The 18212-nt window shown below is 40.6% G+C and overlaps 3 protein-coding genes across 4 annotated transcripts in view; 2 read left to right on the forward strand and 1 right to left on the reverse strand.

The window, feature by feature from the left end:
- LOC146319731 (WD repeat-containing protein 5-like) overlaps positions 1-4036 on the forward strand; it is a 7509-nt gene extending 3473 nt beyond the window's left edge. Inside the window, exons 5-13 of the mRNA XM_084727761.1 lie at positions 55-144; positions 247-330; positions 502-557; positions 720-766; positions 1269-1344; positions 2060-2093; positions 2190-2264; positions 2356-2443; positions 2881-4036. Of these exons, the coding sequence (XP_084583887.1) occupies positions 55-144; positions 247-330; positions 502-557; positions 720-766; positions 1269-1344; positions 2060-2093; positions 2190-2264; positions 2356-2443; positions 2881-2981 (651 nt within the window). The 3' untranslated portion in view covers positions 2982-4036. The remainder of the gene's footprint in view (positions 1-54; positions 145-246; positions 331-501; positions 558-719; positions 767-1268; positions 1345-2059; positions 2094-2189; positions 2265-2355; positions 2444-2880) is intronic.
- A 1135-nt stretch (positions 4037-5171) lies between these two features.
- LOC146319732 (inactive phospholipid phosphatase 7-like) lies at positions 5172-7815 on the reverse strand. Its single transcript, XM_084727762.1, has 4 exons — positions 7634-7815; positions 6995-7317; positions 6093-6274; positions 5172-6001 (listed from the first exon to the last, which is right to left on the reverse strand). Exons 1-4 carry the CDS (start codon positions 7813-7815, stop codon positions 5795-5797), a joined length of 894 nt encoding a protein of 297 aa, XP_084583888.1. The 3' UTR covers positions 5172-5794.
- brd3os (BRD3 opposite strand) lies at positions 7768-14209 on the forward strand. 2 transcript variants are annotated; one of them, XM_084727764.1, is made up of 2 exons: positions 7768-7905; positions 13490-14209. In XM_084727764.1, exon 2 carries the CDS (start codon positions 13638-13640, stop codon positions 13932-13934), a length of 297 nt encoding a protein of 98 aa, XP_084583890.1. In that variant the 5' UTR covers positions 7768-7905; positions 13490-13637; the 3' UTR covers positions 13935-14209. The 2 variants fall into 2 exon arrangements, 1 of the variants encoding a protein (XP_084583890.1); XR_014771447.1 differs by lacking the exon at positions 13490-14209 and adding an exon at positions 9821-10402 and having other exon boundaries at positions 7778-7905.
- Positions 14210-18212: the final 4003 nt, after the last annotated feature.

Consider the following 18212-nt stretch of genomic DNA (forward strand, 5'->3'; position numbering starts at 1 on the left):
ATATTCAGTTTGCTGTCATAAGAGGACCAAACATCTGTCTGTGTGTCTCTGCAGGGGAAGTGTCTGAAGACACTGAAGGGTCACAGTAACTACGTCTTCTGCTGTAACTTCAACCCTCAGTCCAACCTGGTGGTGTCTGGATCGGTACGATGGCTGCTTCACCTGAACACAACACAAACACTGAGTTTATATCTGATGTTTAACCTGTCTGTCTCTCTGTCTGTGGGTTTGTCTGTCTGTCTGTAGTTTGACGAGAGCGTTCGTATCTGGGACGTCAAGACAGGAAAATGTCTGAAGACTCTGCCAGCTCACTCTGACCCCGTCTCTGCTGTAAGTCCAGATCTCTGACCTTTGACCCTGCTTGAAGGACAGCTGTCCACCTCACATAGTTCATAAATAAGACAATCCATTGATCAGATTGTAATTTACAAAAAAATGTTCTCAACTGATCACCTGGGACAGATCCTGACCTCTGACCCCTCACCTGTCTTTGTTGATCAGGTTCATTTCAACAGAGATGGTTCGCTCATCGTCTCCAGCAGCTACGACGGCCTCTGGTACACACACACACACACACACACACACACACACACACACACACACACACACACACACACACACACACACACACACACACTCAAGTAATAGCATAGAAACACGTCATGCTGGAGAATGAAGGCTGATTAAATTCTGCTTGTGTCCCGTCTGTCCGTCTGCAGTCGGATCTGGGACACAGCATCAGGACAGTGTCTGAAGACTCTGATTGGTGAGTAAAGTAACACTGAAGTTGACTTTTTCTTACTTTACTTTTAAAGTACAAACATGAACACGCTTCTTGTTCTGAACCTCACCAGCAGTGATCAGTTGACAGGCTGCAGAGATTATCAGCTGCAGCACAGGAAACAGAATCTAAATGTTCCCGCAAATGTCTCTGTAGTCCAGTTAGAAGCTGGTTTGATTCTTAGTCCTCAGTACCACCAATAACACTGCACCGTACAGACAGAGCAGTACAGACACACTCTCTGGTTCCCTTCAGTGTAACACTGACCCACCTGCCCAAACCCCAGCTGCTGTCAGTCAGACACAGACAGAGATGTGCCCCTTTTGACTACAGAAAGAGACTCAGTGTGACTTCAGTTGGACTTGAACATGTCTTTTCTGTCTATGGGAATAAAGAATAATGACTGATTGATTGATTGATTGATTGTTTGATTGATGTGTGAACTGTGAACTGCTCATGGGACAGTAATCTGTGTCTCTCCCCTCAGATGACGACAATCCTCCGGTGTCTTTTGTCAAGTTTTCTCCAAATGGAAAATACATCCTGGCTGCTACACTGGACAAGTCAGTATCACAGCATGAAGAGTAACATCCTGATGAGTCTGTTAGCAGCTGTAGTGACGTTAATGTTTACAGAAGTTTAAAGGTTTCTTTTTAAAATGAAGTTCTAGTTCATATAATAGTCAGTCAGTTGAACCTGGGCTCAGTTCATCTTGAAGGGGGGGGTCCAGCCTTACCAAACTCTCAAACCCTAACCCTAACTTTTAGCTAGCCTCTTATTAACCCTAACAGCTCTAAGCTGGGGTCGTATTCAATTTGCTCATTTTAAAGTTAGTTTTTTTAATCATAATAACTGTGTGTTTTAACCTTCAGAAGTAGCGTAGCGAAGTTTAACACTTATGGACCCTGATGCTAATGTGGCTAACTCACTTAACTCTTGCTTACAAAAACATTTAGTAAATTTTAGGGCTGCAACTATTGATTATTTTCATTATTGATTGTTCTGATTATTATTTTTTCGATTAAATAATCCTGTTACAGTGAAAATGTGTCTAAGCATGTGGATCATGTTCTTTCCAATAGTGATTTACATTATCAATTAATCTGTCAATCGTTTTCTTGATTGATCAGTTAGTTGTCAGAAAATGTTGATCAGCGTTTCTCCGAGTCCAAGATGACGTCGGATTAATTGACTATCAGAATATTTGGCAATTAATTAAATAATCGATGAGTTGATCATTGTGTTTCATACAGTTAACTCTGTGTTTGTTGTTTGCAGCACGTTGAAGCTCTGGGACTACAGCAAAGGAAAGGTACGGTCTGTCTCCCTGTCTCCCTGTCTGTGTCTCAGTCTGTCTGTCTGTCTTCAGTAGTTTAATCTCCCGTCTCTGTCCTCGTGGTGTTTTCAGTGTTTGAAGACGTACACCGGCCATAAGAATGAGAAGTACTGCATTTTCGCCAACTTCTCTGTCACAGGAGGGAAGGTCAGTGATGTTCACCTGTAGCTGTGTCTCTGAGGGCCAAAGGACTGATCTAGGGTCAGCTGCTTTAACCTTTGACCTCTGTGTGTTTCAGTGGATCGTGTCGGGCTCTGAGGACAGCATGGTTTACATCTGGAACCTGCAGACCAAAGAGATCGTTCAGAAACTACAAGGACACACAGGTACAACCTTTATTTCTGTCTCCTAGACCCTGACGTTGTCTCCTAGACCCTAACGTTGTCTCCTAGACCCTGACGTTGTCTCCTAGACCCTGACGTTGTCTCCTAGACCCTGACTTCAGTTTTCAGTTTAGTTTCCGATGTGATTTTTCTTGTTTCAGTTTAGCTTCCATTGTTGAAAAATGTTTCATTTTACAACATTCTTGTATATTTTATTTAATTTTAGTTTGTTTTGTAAGAAAACGACATAATTTCAGTTTCAGTCTAGTTTTAATTTTTATTTAATTTCACTAAAATGTTTTTTCACACCTTGTTCTTAGTTTCACTCTAATAATGTTTCTCAGAGTTCTCTGCAGGACGTCTGTAAACAGGAAGTAGAAGAAGTTGTTGTTGTTGTTGTTGTTGTGTCTGATGTCAGTTCCCTCTGTGTGTCTCTGTAGACGTCGTGATCTCGACCGCCTGTCATCCAACAGAAAACATCATCGCCTCTGCCGCTCTGGAAAACGACAAAACCATCAAACTGTGGAAGAGTGACTGTTAGACCTGAATCCTGACCCCTGACCCGGGTCCAGACCCTGAACTGTCCTGGTTTCACTCACTCACACACACACACACACACACGTTATCAGTGATAATCCACATGAACACAGAACCTGAACTCACTCAGAGCCACAAACACAGTCAGACCAGATCAGCTGAGTCCTGGTTCACACCATTAAACATTTTGACTCAATCAAGTAAAAACTGCAGAACAAGTCCCTCGAGTTTTTAAAGGACGAGTTCACTGTTTTACAACTCAGATCTGATTAAATTTGATTGTAATACAAACTAGGAGTCCTTTTTTTTTTTTTTTTATTGTTGTGACAATTTAATTTCACATTAAAAGACTTCAAGTAATATCTCTCTGAGGTTTTTTTTAAAAAAGAAAGAAAGAAAGAGCTTCTATTAAAATATTTATGTAGTCTTTGTTATTGAGATGTAATACAAATATGATCAAGAAAAATATTAATAATAAATATTTTTTAAAAATGTAGAGAGAAGAAAAAATGTGCATAATTTAAAATGATCTGTTAGGAAATTACTCCGGGAGCACAGCTTGTGCATAATGATAATTTCCATAATATTCATTAATGCCTAAAGATAAAGATATTTTAGTAAGTCCATGAATGCAGCACACATGAACTGACCACAGAGAGGCTGACGGTCCAGTTAACCAAAACCGCAACCATACTTCTATAAAGATAAATATGTCAAACTATAAATCTAAAAATATATCAAGTTCCAGTTAGAAACAAGAAAATGTAACTTGTTTCATCTTCCTTTTAAATACATGTAAGTTTTGTCTGTGTTGAAAAACAGTGAATGTTCTCGTAGCAGCTGTGTGTGTTTGTGGCTCTGCTGCGTTCACTGACTCTCTGTCCTGTTGGAACAACAAACAGCAGCTCTTCATCGTCCTCATCTTCATCATGACTCAAACTGTTTCCAGAAACTTCAACAATCAGCTGATGAGAAAACAAATGATCAACAGTGATTGGACGATTTTTTTTTTTTCATTTTTGTTTTCAGTTATTTGTAAATAAAGATTTTTGACTATGAGCTCTGACTGTGTGTGTGTGTGTGTGTGTGTGTGTGTGTGTGTGTGTGTGTGTGAGAGAGAGACTTCATACAGAAAAGTCTCACCTCCACACCTTGTTATCATCTCGCTGCAGTGATGGAGGTTACACTCAGGTGTGTCGGTACCTGGTTGAGACTGAAGGAGGATTTTTAGGCGTCCAATCAGCGTCGCTCGCTGCAGAGCCCCGTTGTTTTTGTTCTAATTATTCTTTCTGTCTTTCTAAAGTGTCGGTGCCCCAAAAACCATGAGACAAAAATTCACCAAAATTGGCAGGCGGGTTGCAAATTCCACCCACTGACCTGAAGGTGTTTTTGTAATGATCCTGAAAACAGCTGAGCGCAGACCGAAAATCCTTTGACCACTTTAATTGTTCAGTTCATCTGAATCTTTTCTCATTTAGTCTTCTGCTTTAAAAATGTCAACTTTGAAGACTTTTTCTTCGTTTTATCAAAAATCTATTTCGTGAACTTTTCGTAGACCGTTGGATCGATCATCCAGAAAAAGGGTCACATCATCTACAGACTTTACTGATCTAAAGTTATCAAAGAAATTTTGATTTGTCAAAAAAAATCCGTAATAAGCTAAGCCAACGTCTGAAAGCACAGGCGTTTCACCTCTAGGGGGCGCCACAAATGTGAAAAGTTTACATCTCATAATTGACTGCATGGTTCTGTATGAACATTTACTTTTCGATGTTTGATGAAACGTTGACAAAATATTTAACAAAACACCTTTTTTTTTCAGCATTTTGACTTTTGTACGAGATTTAAGTTTAAACGGATAAAAATGTTCCAGTTTTGCACATCTGATGATCAACTTGTAAGAAGGTGTGAGGGAAGCGCGTCTCCTCAGTGTCTCAGTCTGTGAGTCTCCGTCTCTGAGGATCCAAAGGTCGAGGGTTCGAATCCACATGTGACCAAGAACGACCTGACCACTATGTGACGACCTCTGCAGGACTGTGTGTTTGTGTGTCTCATCTATCCAACGAACCCGTTCATCACCGCTTCTGCTTTTATTTCTTCATGAATCAGGTTTTGTTTTTTTTTCATTTTAAAAGCGCTGGTGTCAGCTGATGTTACTGAACTGTACAAAGATGCTCAGAGTCAAACAGACGAATCAAATCCTGAGTTTTTATTCATTTGTCTGTTTTCACTTTATCATTTAGTTTTTATTCAGAAAATGTAAAACAATTTTTCTTTTTAAAAGTTACTTTAGATTTAATTTAGTCTGAGAAAAATGTTCATGTTGTTTTTCTTTTTGCTCAGTGAGAAACTAAAAAACCCTGAGACACACACACACACACACACACAGTCGGCAGATTTCTGATCTCGTACATTAACAAACTCTTCCAGCGGCTGTTAGTTTTCCTTCTCCAGTTTGACGTCGTCCAATCAGCTGGCTGTAAACATGAGAGCAGCATCAAATGGTGAATCGCTAATGCTAAAGCTAATGCTGTGACTGTTAGACAAACGGAGGACTTAAGTCAGTCTTTCTGTCTCCTCTGACCGGACCAGTCTTAAGTGCAGGAGTCCAGCGGGAGGACCAGGTCCAAACTGGTCTAGAGCCGTCTTAAATCTACAGTTCAGACCAGTCCAAACTGGTCCAAACAAGCTGCGTACAGCATGTGTCTCGGAGCATCAAGTCCAGACAGACCAGACTGGAACAAGATTATTTTTGTCCAAAAATAGACTTTCACAATCGATCCACAGGTGAGAATCTGCAGTCAGGTTCAGACCGGATCAGACCAGCGGAGTCCAGCGCAGGGTTCCGATAGAGATCAGAGTCTGGCAGGTTGCAGAGTCCAGCCAGACCGACTCCACCAGACTGAAGTGCAGGAAGCCGAGAGCAAATCCACAGCCGACATCCGACAGGTGGTGTTTACCCAGCAGAACTCGAGACACGCCCACCAGGAAGGCCCACAGGTAGAGCAGGATCCTCAGGGGCACCTGGAGGACAGGTAGACTCTGTCATGATACCGACACAGCAGGTCATGGAAACTTTTAACAATAATAATAATAATCATAGTAAGTGACTGACAGCCAGCACCAGGTGGTTCAGCAGGAACTTGGAAACCATGACGGCTCGGCTGGCGTGAGCTGCTGGGAAAGAATACATATCCATGGCGACATAGTCCAGAAACCCAGGAGGGAAATCCCACGGTCCCCTGCGTTTGACCAACTTCTGCATCCCAGCGACCGTCATCACGTCCAGGATCAGAGCTGCACAACAGAGAGACAGACGGGTCACATGTCAGACCGCTGAGAGACAGACCTACAGACAGGACGCCAACACGACGTGCTCGAGACAGAAATACCCAAAGGTGGGAAGTATCTCAGTACAAATACTTCCTTACTGTACTTAAGTAGATTTTTCAGGTACTTTAATTTCCTTGAGTATTTAGTTTTTCACTTTCTTGTTCATTTTTACTTTTGTTTTAGTGCAAAACAAAAATGACGTAACAAAGCAAAAACAGTGTAACAATACATTAGACAGAAATGACAAAACTCATGACAAAGCAACAATAATGTAACAATTAAATTCTGTAAAAAATGTAACAAGATGAAAATGACACCAAAAAGAACAATAATGTGACGATACATATGACAATAATTACATAAAAGACTTTGCACAGAGAACATTTCAGAGCTTGCTAACGTTTATGCTGACATTAGTTTTTCATGCTAACATTTTTTTGTATGCTAACGTTAAGGCTAATGCTGAGGCTGTGACTCCGCCCCCTAAAAGTTAACCGAGGTTCCCCTGAGCTGTTGTGATGTCACCTACATGTAGGTACAGATGTTCTCTCGACACATCTGTTTGAGTCTCAGTTTGTATTTAATCAAACTGTCTCCATCAGGAAAAGTCCCACTGAGTGTCCACATCCTTTCACAGTGGTTAAAATGTGGGCGGAGCCTGTCATGTCATGGTTATTTCCTCACCCAGAAGCAGGTTGACGAGGACTTCCTGTCCAGCCAGTGTGTTGCTCCTCCACAGACAGATCAGGGTCCCAAGAATCCAAGTGAGGGCGTGTCCACTGAGGGCCAGCAGGGTCACCATGGAGCGCAGTGGGGCCCCGGAGCTGTGGGGCCCCACGCACACTCCAAGACGCTTAGACAGGCTGATGTCGATGGCGAGCAGAGAGTTGAGGGCAATGCCTCGAAACGATGGATTCAGCTGCATACAGTCCTGCTCCGGCCAGCGAGATGTGTCCTTCACCCCCCCATCAGCTGCTGAGCCCCCCTCTGAGGAGTCCCTGGACCCCCTAAGGACACACAGACCAGGACAATGTGAGTCCAGGACACACTTGTGTCCAGCTGTGAATGAACAGTAAAATGGAACTAGCATCAACAGTGAATTATGTGTCATTTATGTAATGACATGCAGATCTCCTGAAAACCATCTGAGCTCTTAAATGCATCACGAGACAGTGTGGTGGACTCAGGACTCAGGACTCTGCAGCAGGTCCTGGTTTTATAACTGAGACACTCATCTACAAACTGAACTGAGTGCTCTGGGTCCTGGTCCAGGATCAGGACATTTCAGCCGTGATGTGAGTGGGCGGAGCCTCCATGTCTTACCTCACTCCTGCGTCCTCCTGCTGACTCGGCTGTCTGAACGAGACTCTCCTCGTGCCGCTGCCCCCCCGCCCCTCCCCCGGCCCTGGCTCCCTGCGGGGGAGCTGGTTCAGGGACTGAAACTCGGGCCGGTTCAGGACGTTGTTCCGGTCTCTGGCCCGGCACCGGGCCTGGCTGCCGGGCATGATGGAGGACGGAGGACGGTGGACAGTCTGTGGGTGTCGGAGGAGCTGGTTGGGAGACGCGTGCGGGACTGCAGGACTGTAACAGATCAGGTCTGAGACTCTGAGGGACTCTGCTATAAATAGACCAGCTGGCCTTCTTCTTCTACTGTCAGCTGTTCACACACACACACACACACACACACACACACACACACACACACACACACACACACACACACACACACAGAGTATAAAACAGGCCAACAGAGTCCTCAAACTGTTGTTTTAAAGGAGCAGTCCACCATATCACAGAAACTAGCAGATCCTGTCTTAGTTGTCTGGTTTGGATCTGATTCAGTAAAAACTCGTGACAGATGAACAAGTCAGTGTTTCCATCCTGACTGAAGATCAGAAAAGTGTTTTACACAAACATCCAAACTTCACAAACTCTGAAATAAACTCTGCTAACTTTAGAAAAACTGTTCAACTATTACAGCTAACAAGAGCTAATAGAGTCGTTTCCTAACAGTAGTTTCAGACAGTGGTAGGTTTAGCTAACGGTAGCTAATGTGCTAATGCTAGTGTTAGCTAATAGTAGCAAATAGTAGTATGTTTTTTTATGTGCAAACAATAGATAATGGTAGTTACACTCGGTCAGAATTAGCCTGGGGCTAGCTGGTTAGCATGCTAACTTCAGTAGATTTCTCTGCAACACAGCAGACATCTTTGATAGAACAACAAAACTGTTATTCTGTCACTTTCAGATGAAAAAGTTACAATCAAAAAGTTTTTTCGTCTTGTTACGTCTTTGATGTAATTATCGCTGTATCTATTGTTACAGTGTTTCCGCTGTTACAACTTTAATGTCATTTTTGTCTTGTGACATTTTTGACATCATGTTTGTTTTATTACATAGTTATTGATGCATCTACTCTCACGTTTTCTCTTTTACGTCTTTTTTGTCCCTTTCATCTTGCTACGCCTTTAATGTAATTATTGTCTTATTTATTGTTACATAATTTTTGTCTTTTTATGTCATATTACATCTTTTAAACTGTTTGTATCTTGTTACATCTTTTATGTCATTTCCAGTGCAAAATGCTTTGAGCTAAAAAAAAAAAAAAAATACATATTGTACCTTTAACAAACAGTTCAGTATCAAACCATCTTCATCATGTCAGATCAGACGTGTTTCAGTCCCGGAGTGTTCATATAGAATATCATCTGCTGCTAAACTGGACCAGACTGGAGTCAATCCAGGCTAAATACAGCACACACACACACACACACACACGCACACACGCACACACACACACACACACACACACACGCACACACACGCACACACACGCACACACTTGGATTTTACTTTAAGTCCAGAGTTCAGACCCTTCTCCTCTAAATGTTTTGACTTAAAACCAAAAAATCTGCTAAATTTAATTCCTTCACCTTATATTGATTTAATATTTAATTGTTCATTCAGATTTTGTAGAATATCCATTAAAGTCTGAAGTCTTCATCATTTATAGAAGTTAATTCTGCTAACCTGCGCAGGTGGACTCCAGGACAATACTCACCTACTTGTACTGTACTCGAGTATTTTATTTTTCTGCTACTTCATACTGTAGTACTCCACTGTATTGCAGAACATTAAACTGACAAATGAAATCATTTGTTCTTACACATAAATAAAGAGTTTACCTTCAAAATGAACAGTGTATAAAATGTGAGCCCGAAGTCTGATTATTAAATATTTTCAGTCTTATTTTGTTTGTAAGCTGTGAACGGAGGAACCTTTTTCACTGTGTCGTGTGTTCCTACCCGGACCTGTTTGCATATACACCGTTGCTATTGGTTGCACCAGCAGCTTCAGTGGCGGCGGTATGCTAATGCTGCTGACAGCAGATGCTAACAACAGACAAACCATCGGAGAGAATACCGTCACAGTTTGTAATCTGATGTTTTTAACGGGCTGGCGTAGTGACGTCATCGTGACATTTACGTCTTTGGTGTTGTTTGTCCGCAGGAGCTAAAAGGAGCTAACAGAGCTAGCAGCGGGATTAGCTGTAAGACTTTAAAAAGAGCGGTGGTCAGCAGAGTGAAGCTAACAGCTGTTAGCTTCTCACACAGAGAGACAGCAGGTTAAATTAAGAGGTGATTCAAAGTACGGGAGCCGACAGGGACACAGAAGGAGGAGGAAGAAGTGGTCAGCCTGATGAAGCAGCAGCTGGGACTGAGTGAGTCTGAAACACGTTCATACTGTAACACGGGATTAACCCGGGTTAACGGTTTATTGTTGTCTGGTGATCAATAATCAATCAGCCAAACTGAAGACAAATGACTCTTTTTCACTGTGATTTCTATTTTTACTGTACTAAATCAGAGCACCTGAACGTCTCACAGCTTGACTTCAGTTAGAGCTGAATATCAGACCTGACTGATCCAGAGGCGGTCAACGTCACAGTCTTTACTGCAGTAAAAGTACCGCTTCAACTTGTTTACTACTGTGAAAGTGAAAAAGTTGTTACTTCTTTTATGTATTAATCATCTTATGTTATTATCATTTTTTGTCTTGTTACATTTCTTTATGTAATTTTGTTTCGTCTTTTATTTCACGTTTGTGTGTTTTTTTTTTTTTTTTTTTACATCATTACTGTGTTGTTATGTTCTTTTCCCCTTTGTTGCATCATTTTCGTCTTGTTACATTATTGGTATCTAACACACGTTTATGGCAAGCCGTTTTAACATTTAATAGATAGGCTGGATATGTATTGCAGATATCTGTAATTAATTTCTTCCTATTCAAAAATAACATTTCAGATATCCACAAAGTAATTCTTCCTATACACAATTATCATTTCAGATATCCACAATGTAATTTTTACTAGGACAAATGACATCACTTTTCCCCATTCATGTGTATGGGGTTTGTCATTACAGATATCCGTAATTAAATTGCAGATATCCACAACTCGCATTGCAGATATCTACATTTGAATTATGGATATCCCTAATTCCATTTAAAGATATCTACATCTGAATTATGGATATCCCTAATTCCATTTAAAGATATCTCCAAATGCCCCTTAATTCAAGATATCTGCTTTGTTTTTTCGAGATATCTTAAAATGAGTTTTACCTAGCCAGAATTACATTATAGATATCTTGAGTTGGAACTACGACTAGTATGGCAAGCCGTTTTAACATTTAATAGCTAAATTTGACTATCCGGAATTAACATTATAGATATCAATAATTTCATTTTGACTAGTCGTAATTATATTATGACTATTAAGTATTTTCATTGAAGATATCTATAACTTCATTCTGACTAGTCAAAAGTACATTTAGAGATATCTGCAATTCAATTGTGACTAGACAAAAACAGAATTGCAGATATCCGAAATGACGTCACTTAAACCGACACTCGACTCGTCACACATCCTAAATGACAATTACAGATATCTGTAATTCAGTTTTGACTAGGCGGAATGAAAATTAAAGATATCTCAAACGTAATTATGACTAGTCAGAATTGTTGTGCAAGACGTTGCTCATGCGAGGCTTCCCATTCGTTTGCTCATTATTATGGCAAGCTTTCCATTGGATACTGGCTCAGTAAACAAAACAATTGAACAGTGTTAGAAGAAGAAATGCACATGAAGAAGAAAAAGTAGAAGAAATGGCGGTTGCTGTTGTGAACAAGGTTGTCAGAAAATGCCACGAAATAGAACAAGTTTATCGCCAAGGAATTTGGTTTGAAGGGTTTTGATTGATTGACTAGGAAGCCCTATAGCCATACACATGGCAAGCCACTCCTACCACCCACTTGCTCCCGCCTCCCACTTTTACAGATATCTGCAATGTCATTTCGCCTTGTCAAAACTCCAATACAAGATATCTGCAATTACATTCTGACTAGGTAGATTGCAGGTAAAAGATATCTCCAATTCGAGATATCTCTAATCAAAATCCATTCCAAGATATCCACAACCCGATTATAGATATCTACATCTGAATTATGACTATCCATAATCCCAGCTAGAGATATCTACAACATAATTTTGACTAGTCGTAATTCCAACTCAAGATATCTATAATGTAATTCTGGCTAGGTAAAACTCATTTTAAGATATCTCGAAAAACAAAGCAGATATCTTGAATTAAGGGCATTTGGAGATATCTTTAAATGGAATTAGGGATATCCATAATTCAGATGTAGATATCTTTAAATGGAATTAGGGATATCCATAATTCAGATGTAGATATCTGCAATGTGAGTTGTGGATATCTGCAATTAAATTATGGATATCTGTAATGACAAACCCCATACACATGAATGGGAAAAGTGACGTCATTTGTCCTAGTAAAAATTACATTGTGGATATCTGAAATGATAATTGTGTATAGGAAGAATTACTTTGTGGATATCTGAAATGTTATTTTTGAATAGGAAGAAATGAATTACAGATATCTGCAATACATATCCGGCCTAGCTATTAAATGTTAAAACGGCTTGCCATAGACTAGTCAAAATTATGTTGCAGATATCTCTAGCTGGGATTATGGATAGTCATAATTCAGATGTAGATATCTATAATCGGGTTGTGGATATCTTGGAATGGATTTTGATTAGAGATATCTCGAATTGGAGATATCTTTTACCTGCAATCTACCTAGTCAGAATGTAATTGCAGATATCTTGTATTGGAGTTTTGACAAGGCGAAATGACATTGCAGATATCTGTAAAAGTGGGAGGCGGGAGCAAGTGGGTGGTAGGAGCGGCTTGCCATGTGTATGGCTATAGGGCTTCCTAGTCAATCAATCAAAACCCTTCAAACCAAATTCCTTGGCGATAAACTTGTTCTATTTCGTGGCATTTTCTGACAACCTTGTCCACAACAGCAACCGCCATTTCTTCTACTTTTTCTTCTTCGTGTGCATTTCTTCTTCTAACACTGTTCAATTGTTTTGTTTACTGAGCCAGTATCCAATGGAAAGCTTGCCATAATAATGAGCAACGAATGGGAAGCCTCGCATGAGCAACGTCTTGCACAACAATTCTGACTAGTCATAATTACGTTTGAGATATCTTTAATTTTCATTCCGCCTAGTCAAAACTGAATTACAGATATCTGTAATTGTCATTTAGGATGTGTGACGAGTCGAGTGTCGGTTTAAGTGACGTCATTTCGGATATCTGCAATTCTGTTTTGACTAGTCACAATTGAATTGCAGATATCTCTAAATGTACTTTTGACTAGTCAGAATGAAGTTATAGATATCTTCAATGAAAATACTTAATAGTCATAATATAATTACGACTAGTCAAAATGAAATTATTGATATCTATAATGTTAATTCCGGATAGTCAAATTTAGCTATTAAATGTTAAAACGGCTTGCCATACACGTTTGTCTGGAGCTAACATTAATACAGTCTGTAAGCTAGTTAGCCACACATGCTAACTTTAAATCCTTACATTAGAAAACTGTAATTAAGAAAATGGATCTTAGAAATAAAACATTTGCGCTGTATTATGTGAGGTAAAATTCCGATTTTTTTTTTAACGGAGTTTGGTTGTTTCGCAGAGATATTTGTCTGATATTTTATCAGTGGTTTTTACGTGAAAAATGACTTCAAACATGATCAAAATAACACTCACAGCTCTCTGACCTGGTTTTCTTCCATCAGATTCTGCTCCAGGATCAGGACCAGCTGGACTCTTAAACATGGCTGACATGGACCTGAACCTGAGGGGGTCCACACTGGGCTGGGTCAGTCTGCTTCTGGACATCTTTACCGTCTCCGTTCTGGCTTGTGGAGCTCTGGCACCTCCGACATGTCAGACTGTGATCCTCCTGTTGTAGAGGAACCACGTGGTTCTCCTGGTCCACGTCATCCCCCCCTGGCAGAGAAGGCCCTGTCCGAGTCCTTCGTCCGGCTCAGGTACCGAGACACATCCCTGCTGGTGTGGCAGCAGCAGCAGCAGGAGCTGGAGGCGGCTCCGCCTTCCACCTACCTGAGTCGTTCCCAGTCCACCTGGTACAGCAGCTACGGGAACCAGGCCGTCCTGGTCCGGGACAAGAGGGGCCTGGAGGACGCTGATGGACGGTCCAGGATCTGCGCAGTCATGTAGACTGGAACTAGAGACCAAAGCAGAGCCTGGTCCAGACTGAACTAGAGTTAAAGAGAGAAACAGACCAAACCGCAGACATTTTTTTAGTGGATTTAAACGTGATTAAAGTTTACAGGTCGCTCGTCATTTGGAACATCTGGATTAAAGGGAACCATGACTGCTTCAGATTCTGTCACAAGTGTTTTGTACCCTGTAAATGACCCTAATTGCTAAGCCCCGTCCTCCCTAGCTACTGTTGCTACGTCTGTCAGTTGTTCCATTCTCACACTGCACATAAATGCTAATGTTGGTATCTAACAGGATGTTTGTCTGGAGCTATTGTTACTTCAGTTAGTAAGCTAGTTAGCCTCACATGCTAACATTTAGTAAGTAACAAAAATTCATCTGGAGCTAACATTACTGCAGCTGGTAAGATAGTTAGCTGCAGATGCTAATGTTAGCAGCTTATGTTAGTTCAGACAGTTTAATCCATTCCTCATGTTTGCTCCTGTGTTTTTGGTTTTTGAAAAGAGTCCAAGAAAGACGGTGTTGCATATTAACAAATCTACGATTGGACAGTTGCTGTTTGGAGGAGGGGCTTCGCAAGTTTCAACTGTTCAGTGTTTCATAAGGAAAAGCAAAAATTAGATCAACATCAGTATAATAATTATAACAATCTGGCGTGTTTCTTCCTCCTGTGGATTAAATCACATCATGTCCTGATTTTTCCAACAGCTTCAGTTTGTGTTTGATTTAAAATACGAACAGTTAAGTTCAGGTTTTGGACTTTTCTCAGCAAAGTTACTTGGCATTGTGGGAAATGTAGGAGCTATAAAGGGATGTTGATTCAAAGTATTTGTGATGTGAACAGCAGTGTTCCAGTTTGACGCCAGATTGTTTTTAAATGAGACAATAAATGTTTTGTTTTTTACTCATGTGGATGACATCTGTGTTTGATACATTTCAACCAAGTCGAGTCCTGAGTTAAGAACAAGTACCTGGTCATGATAGGCAAGTCCCAAGTCAGGCTGGGACTAAAGGTGCATTCATGGACGTCATGAATTGCCACTTTGATATGTAACAAAATTTGTCTGGAGCCAACATCGCTGCAGCTAGTTAGATGCACGTACTAATGTTTGGTATGTAACAAAAGTTTGTCTGGACTAACGTTACTGCAGCTAGTAAGCTAGTTAGCACATCAGCGTCAGCAGGACTTTGAGTTTAACCATCATCATGCTAACATGTTAGCATGTTAGCATGTAGCTCCAGTCCAGCTGCACAGAGCTGCTGGCATGTCTGCAGGCTGAGGACTCAGCTGTCACAAATTCAACCAGTGATTTTATGGCCCCGACTTGTTTTTAGTGACATGAACTTGTGTGAATGAGAGTCGAGTCATCGAGTCAGTTTATGTGTTTATTTATGAAAACAAAGGAACTCAGAAAATAAGGATCCCATATCAGTAATTACATCAAATAATTCACTTGTTGGTTTTTCGTCGGTTTGTCCTCTCTGTCTCTGCGTCTCTACTCTATTGAGCGGAGTTCGATCTAAACCTCAGACAGCTACTATACAGCTACTATACAGTGCTCAAACATACGGAAGAAAGAACGTACGGCCGGAGTGCATGCAAATACATAAAATCACTTTTTTCCTTTTTCTTATTAAAATACAAAAATTAACTATTAGCATCAAAGCTCGACCATCAACTAAAAACAAACAGAGGAGGGTTACTGTGGCAACGAGCTGTCCAACTGTCTGTCTGTCATACCGGAAGGAAACGTACACGTGTGTTTCAAGTTCATCAGTTATTGATTAGTCTGTCAAATTAAACCAAATGTCTGGTTTTAGTTTTATATTTCTCCAGTCTGACAAGTTTTCACTTCAGTTTTCAACTTTCAGTTCAGACTTGACTTAAACCATGTTATGACGACTAAACTGTCTCCATGACAACTGAGCAGCTCCATCCACTGATGAAGGTCAGGGCATTTGGTTGAAAGCTTTTTTTTTTTTCATGAAACAGCAAATGCTCCGATTGTTGAGGCTAAAGTTTTTTTTAACATAAAATGAACTGAATTAATCATCACATTTCAATCTGAACCTGAACACATTGGTAACCATTAATCACACAATCAGGAATCAATACCTTTAACCCAACAGTCTAGAAGCTTTGAGTTGACACGCAGGTGAAGGTCTGACCAATCAATGAGGAGGAGGCAGATCTGAATGAAGCCTGACAGACAAAACTCAGGGCTTAATTCACAATCACTCGGGGGGGGGGGGGGGATCCCAAAATCCAGACATGAACCCACAGAGTGTCAGGCGTCTGTATGCAGAGGTCAAAAGTCAAATACAAGGAGAGCATTGACAGGAAGAGGCAGACAGATAGACAGGTCGACAGACAGACAGGTCGACAGGTGAGGTGCATTTGAGAAGTCACATGATTTAATCCGACTGTTTCAATCTGATTGATTGATTGATTGATTTATCTGATCAGCAGCACCGCATCAAAACCAGATCAACAGAAACACGGTGAGGTCAGACAGAAAAAAAAAAAAAAAGAAAAAAAAAACTGACAAAGCCCCGCCCACCTGACGTCTGAGACTATGAAAAACAAGTTGGAAAGTAAACTTTGTGCCAGAGGAAACCAGCCAATCAGAGCAGAGTTGCTGCAGAGTTTTTTTGCTGTCAGTTTTCCAGGCATCAGGAAACACAAATTGACGATGAAACACACAACTGAACAAATCACCATGACAACACTGTCTCACGTCTAATCCTGATCACAGATCAAAGATGAATAGACGTCGGCTGCATTCCAAACGTATGGAAGCTTCCTTCCTTCCTTCCAGCTGACTGCAGCTCAACTACAACAAACCAATCAGATGAAGACAAGGTTGTGATGTCACTGGGGATATATGCTATAAAAGAAACATATGAATTATGATCATGTGACATGAGAATGTCTGCAGTGTGGAGGTTTTTTTGTCTAAATATATTTCAGTGTCTGTTTGCAATGATTGGTCGGCATCGGTCATGTGACGAGGAGCCAATCATCCCAAACGTTACCAAACACCCGTCAGCAGGCGTGTTCTTACTCTGCCCAGTGAATGTGTGTTTTAAAAGCATTTTATTTTATGTTTAAAGGCATTATAGTTTATTTATAATATATTGCATTTTATTTTGAAACACACTATATTTTATCTTGGAAATCGCTGCATTTTCAGCAGACTGCCTTAGTTGGAAAAAACACCTGCAGATATGAACATCAGCCAAAATGAGTTGGAATATATCGAAGAAACGCTGCATCCTGTGTCCCGACACGTCGCCACAAACACGACGCCACTTCTTCACAAACAGTTAAAAAAAAAATAAAAAATCTATCGGCTCATTTGGACTTAAAAACGTTTCAATTGGAGCTGACGAGGCTCTGTAGGAGCCAATCAGATTAAACTTCATTATAAAAAGAGTAAAATACAAACCGGAGCTAAAACAATTAAATTACAGTAAATTAAATTTGGAAAGTTACAATAAATAATTACTCAGTTCAGAGACTGAAAATATTCTCCTGTCCAGAACAGCCAACAATCAAGTTTTCACTTTATGTTGAGAAATAAAAGCTTTTTTTTCCTAACTGATAAAAAAAAAAACAAATTTATTTTTCAGTTGCAACTTGTTTTCTTCTTCTGCTGTTGTAGTTTTAAGTTTGAACCAGCTCCTGTTTCCTTCAAAAGCAGCAAAAATAAACTCGAACACTCGAGACGTTTTGACCAATCAGGACTCTTTCTTACATCTGGAGCAGCCTGAGCACCAACAGGAGTACAGGTGAGGTGGGCGGGGCTGTTACAGTATGAGTGGTTTTGTTTTTGGCGCAGGGTGGGGTCGGAAGAGGACAGCGGTACAAAGACATTTTTATATAGAGAACCTTATAAGACACAAACAAGTTCAGCACACAACCTGAAAAATAAAAAAAAAACAAAAAAACACAAAGGAAATGTAGTGTTTAAAAAAAAAAAAAAAAAAAAAAAAGGAAGAAGAAGAAGTTTGTCTCTGCTGACAAACTGCCGGCGCTGGTAGGTAGATGGTGGTGGCGGGAGGGTTGGGGTCTGAGCCATGTGACTCTGCCCACCCCCACACTGTTGACCCCCGGGGGACAGACAGTTAGCTTGTGGGTTTGGGTTGCAGGACCAGCAGAGGACAGATCTGGTCTCAGAGGGTTTCTGCTTCCAGTTTGAGTGGAAGCAAAGTCAGCAAATTATTTGTCAGATTTTCAACTGATTTCCTTCCTTTTCTCTAAAAAACATA

This window comes from Lutjanus erythropterus, chromosome 10 (genome assembly GCF_056507025.1).
Source record: "Lutjanus erythropterus isolate fLutEry1 chromosome 10, fLutEry1.hap2, whole genome shotgun sequence".
NCBI classification, from domain to species: Eukaryota; Metazoa; Chordata; class Actinopteri; order Lutjaniformes; family Lutjanidae; genus Lutjanus; species Lutjanus erythropterus.

Coding starts and splice junctions, on each gene's coding strand:
- brd3os (XM_084727764.1), top strand. CDS start 13,638: ATGTCAGACTGTGATCCTCCTGTTGTAGAGGAACCACGTGGTTCTCCT.
- LOC146319732 (XM_084727762.1), bottom strand. CDS start 7,815: ATGCCCGGCAGCCAGGCCCGGTGCCGGGCCAGAGACCGGAACAACGTC. Junction 6,275..6,994: donor CCTCGTCAACCTGCTTCTGG/GTGAGGAAATAA, acceptor TCTGTTGTGCAG/CTCTGATCCTGGACGTGATG. Junction 6,002..6,092: donor TGAACCACCTGGTGCTGGCT/GTCAGTCACTTA, acceptor CCTGTCCTCCAG/GTGCCCCTGAGGATCCTGCT.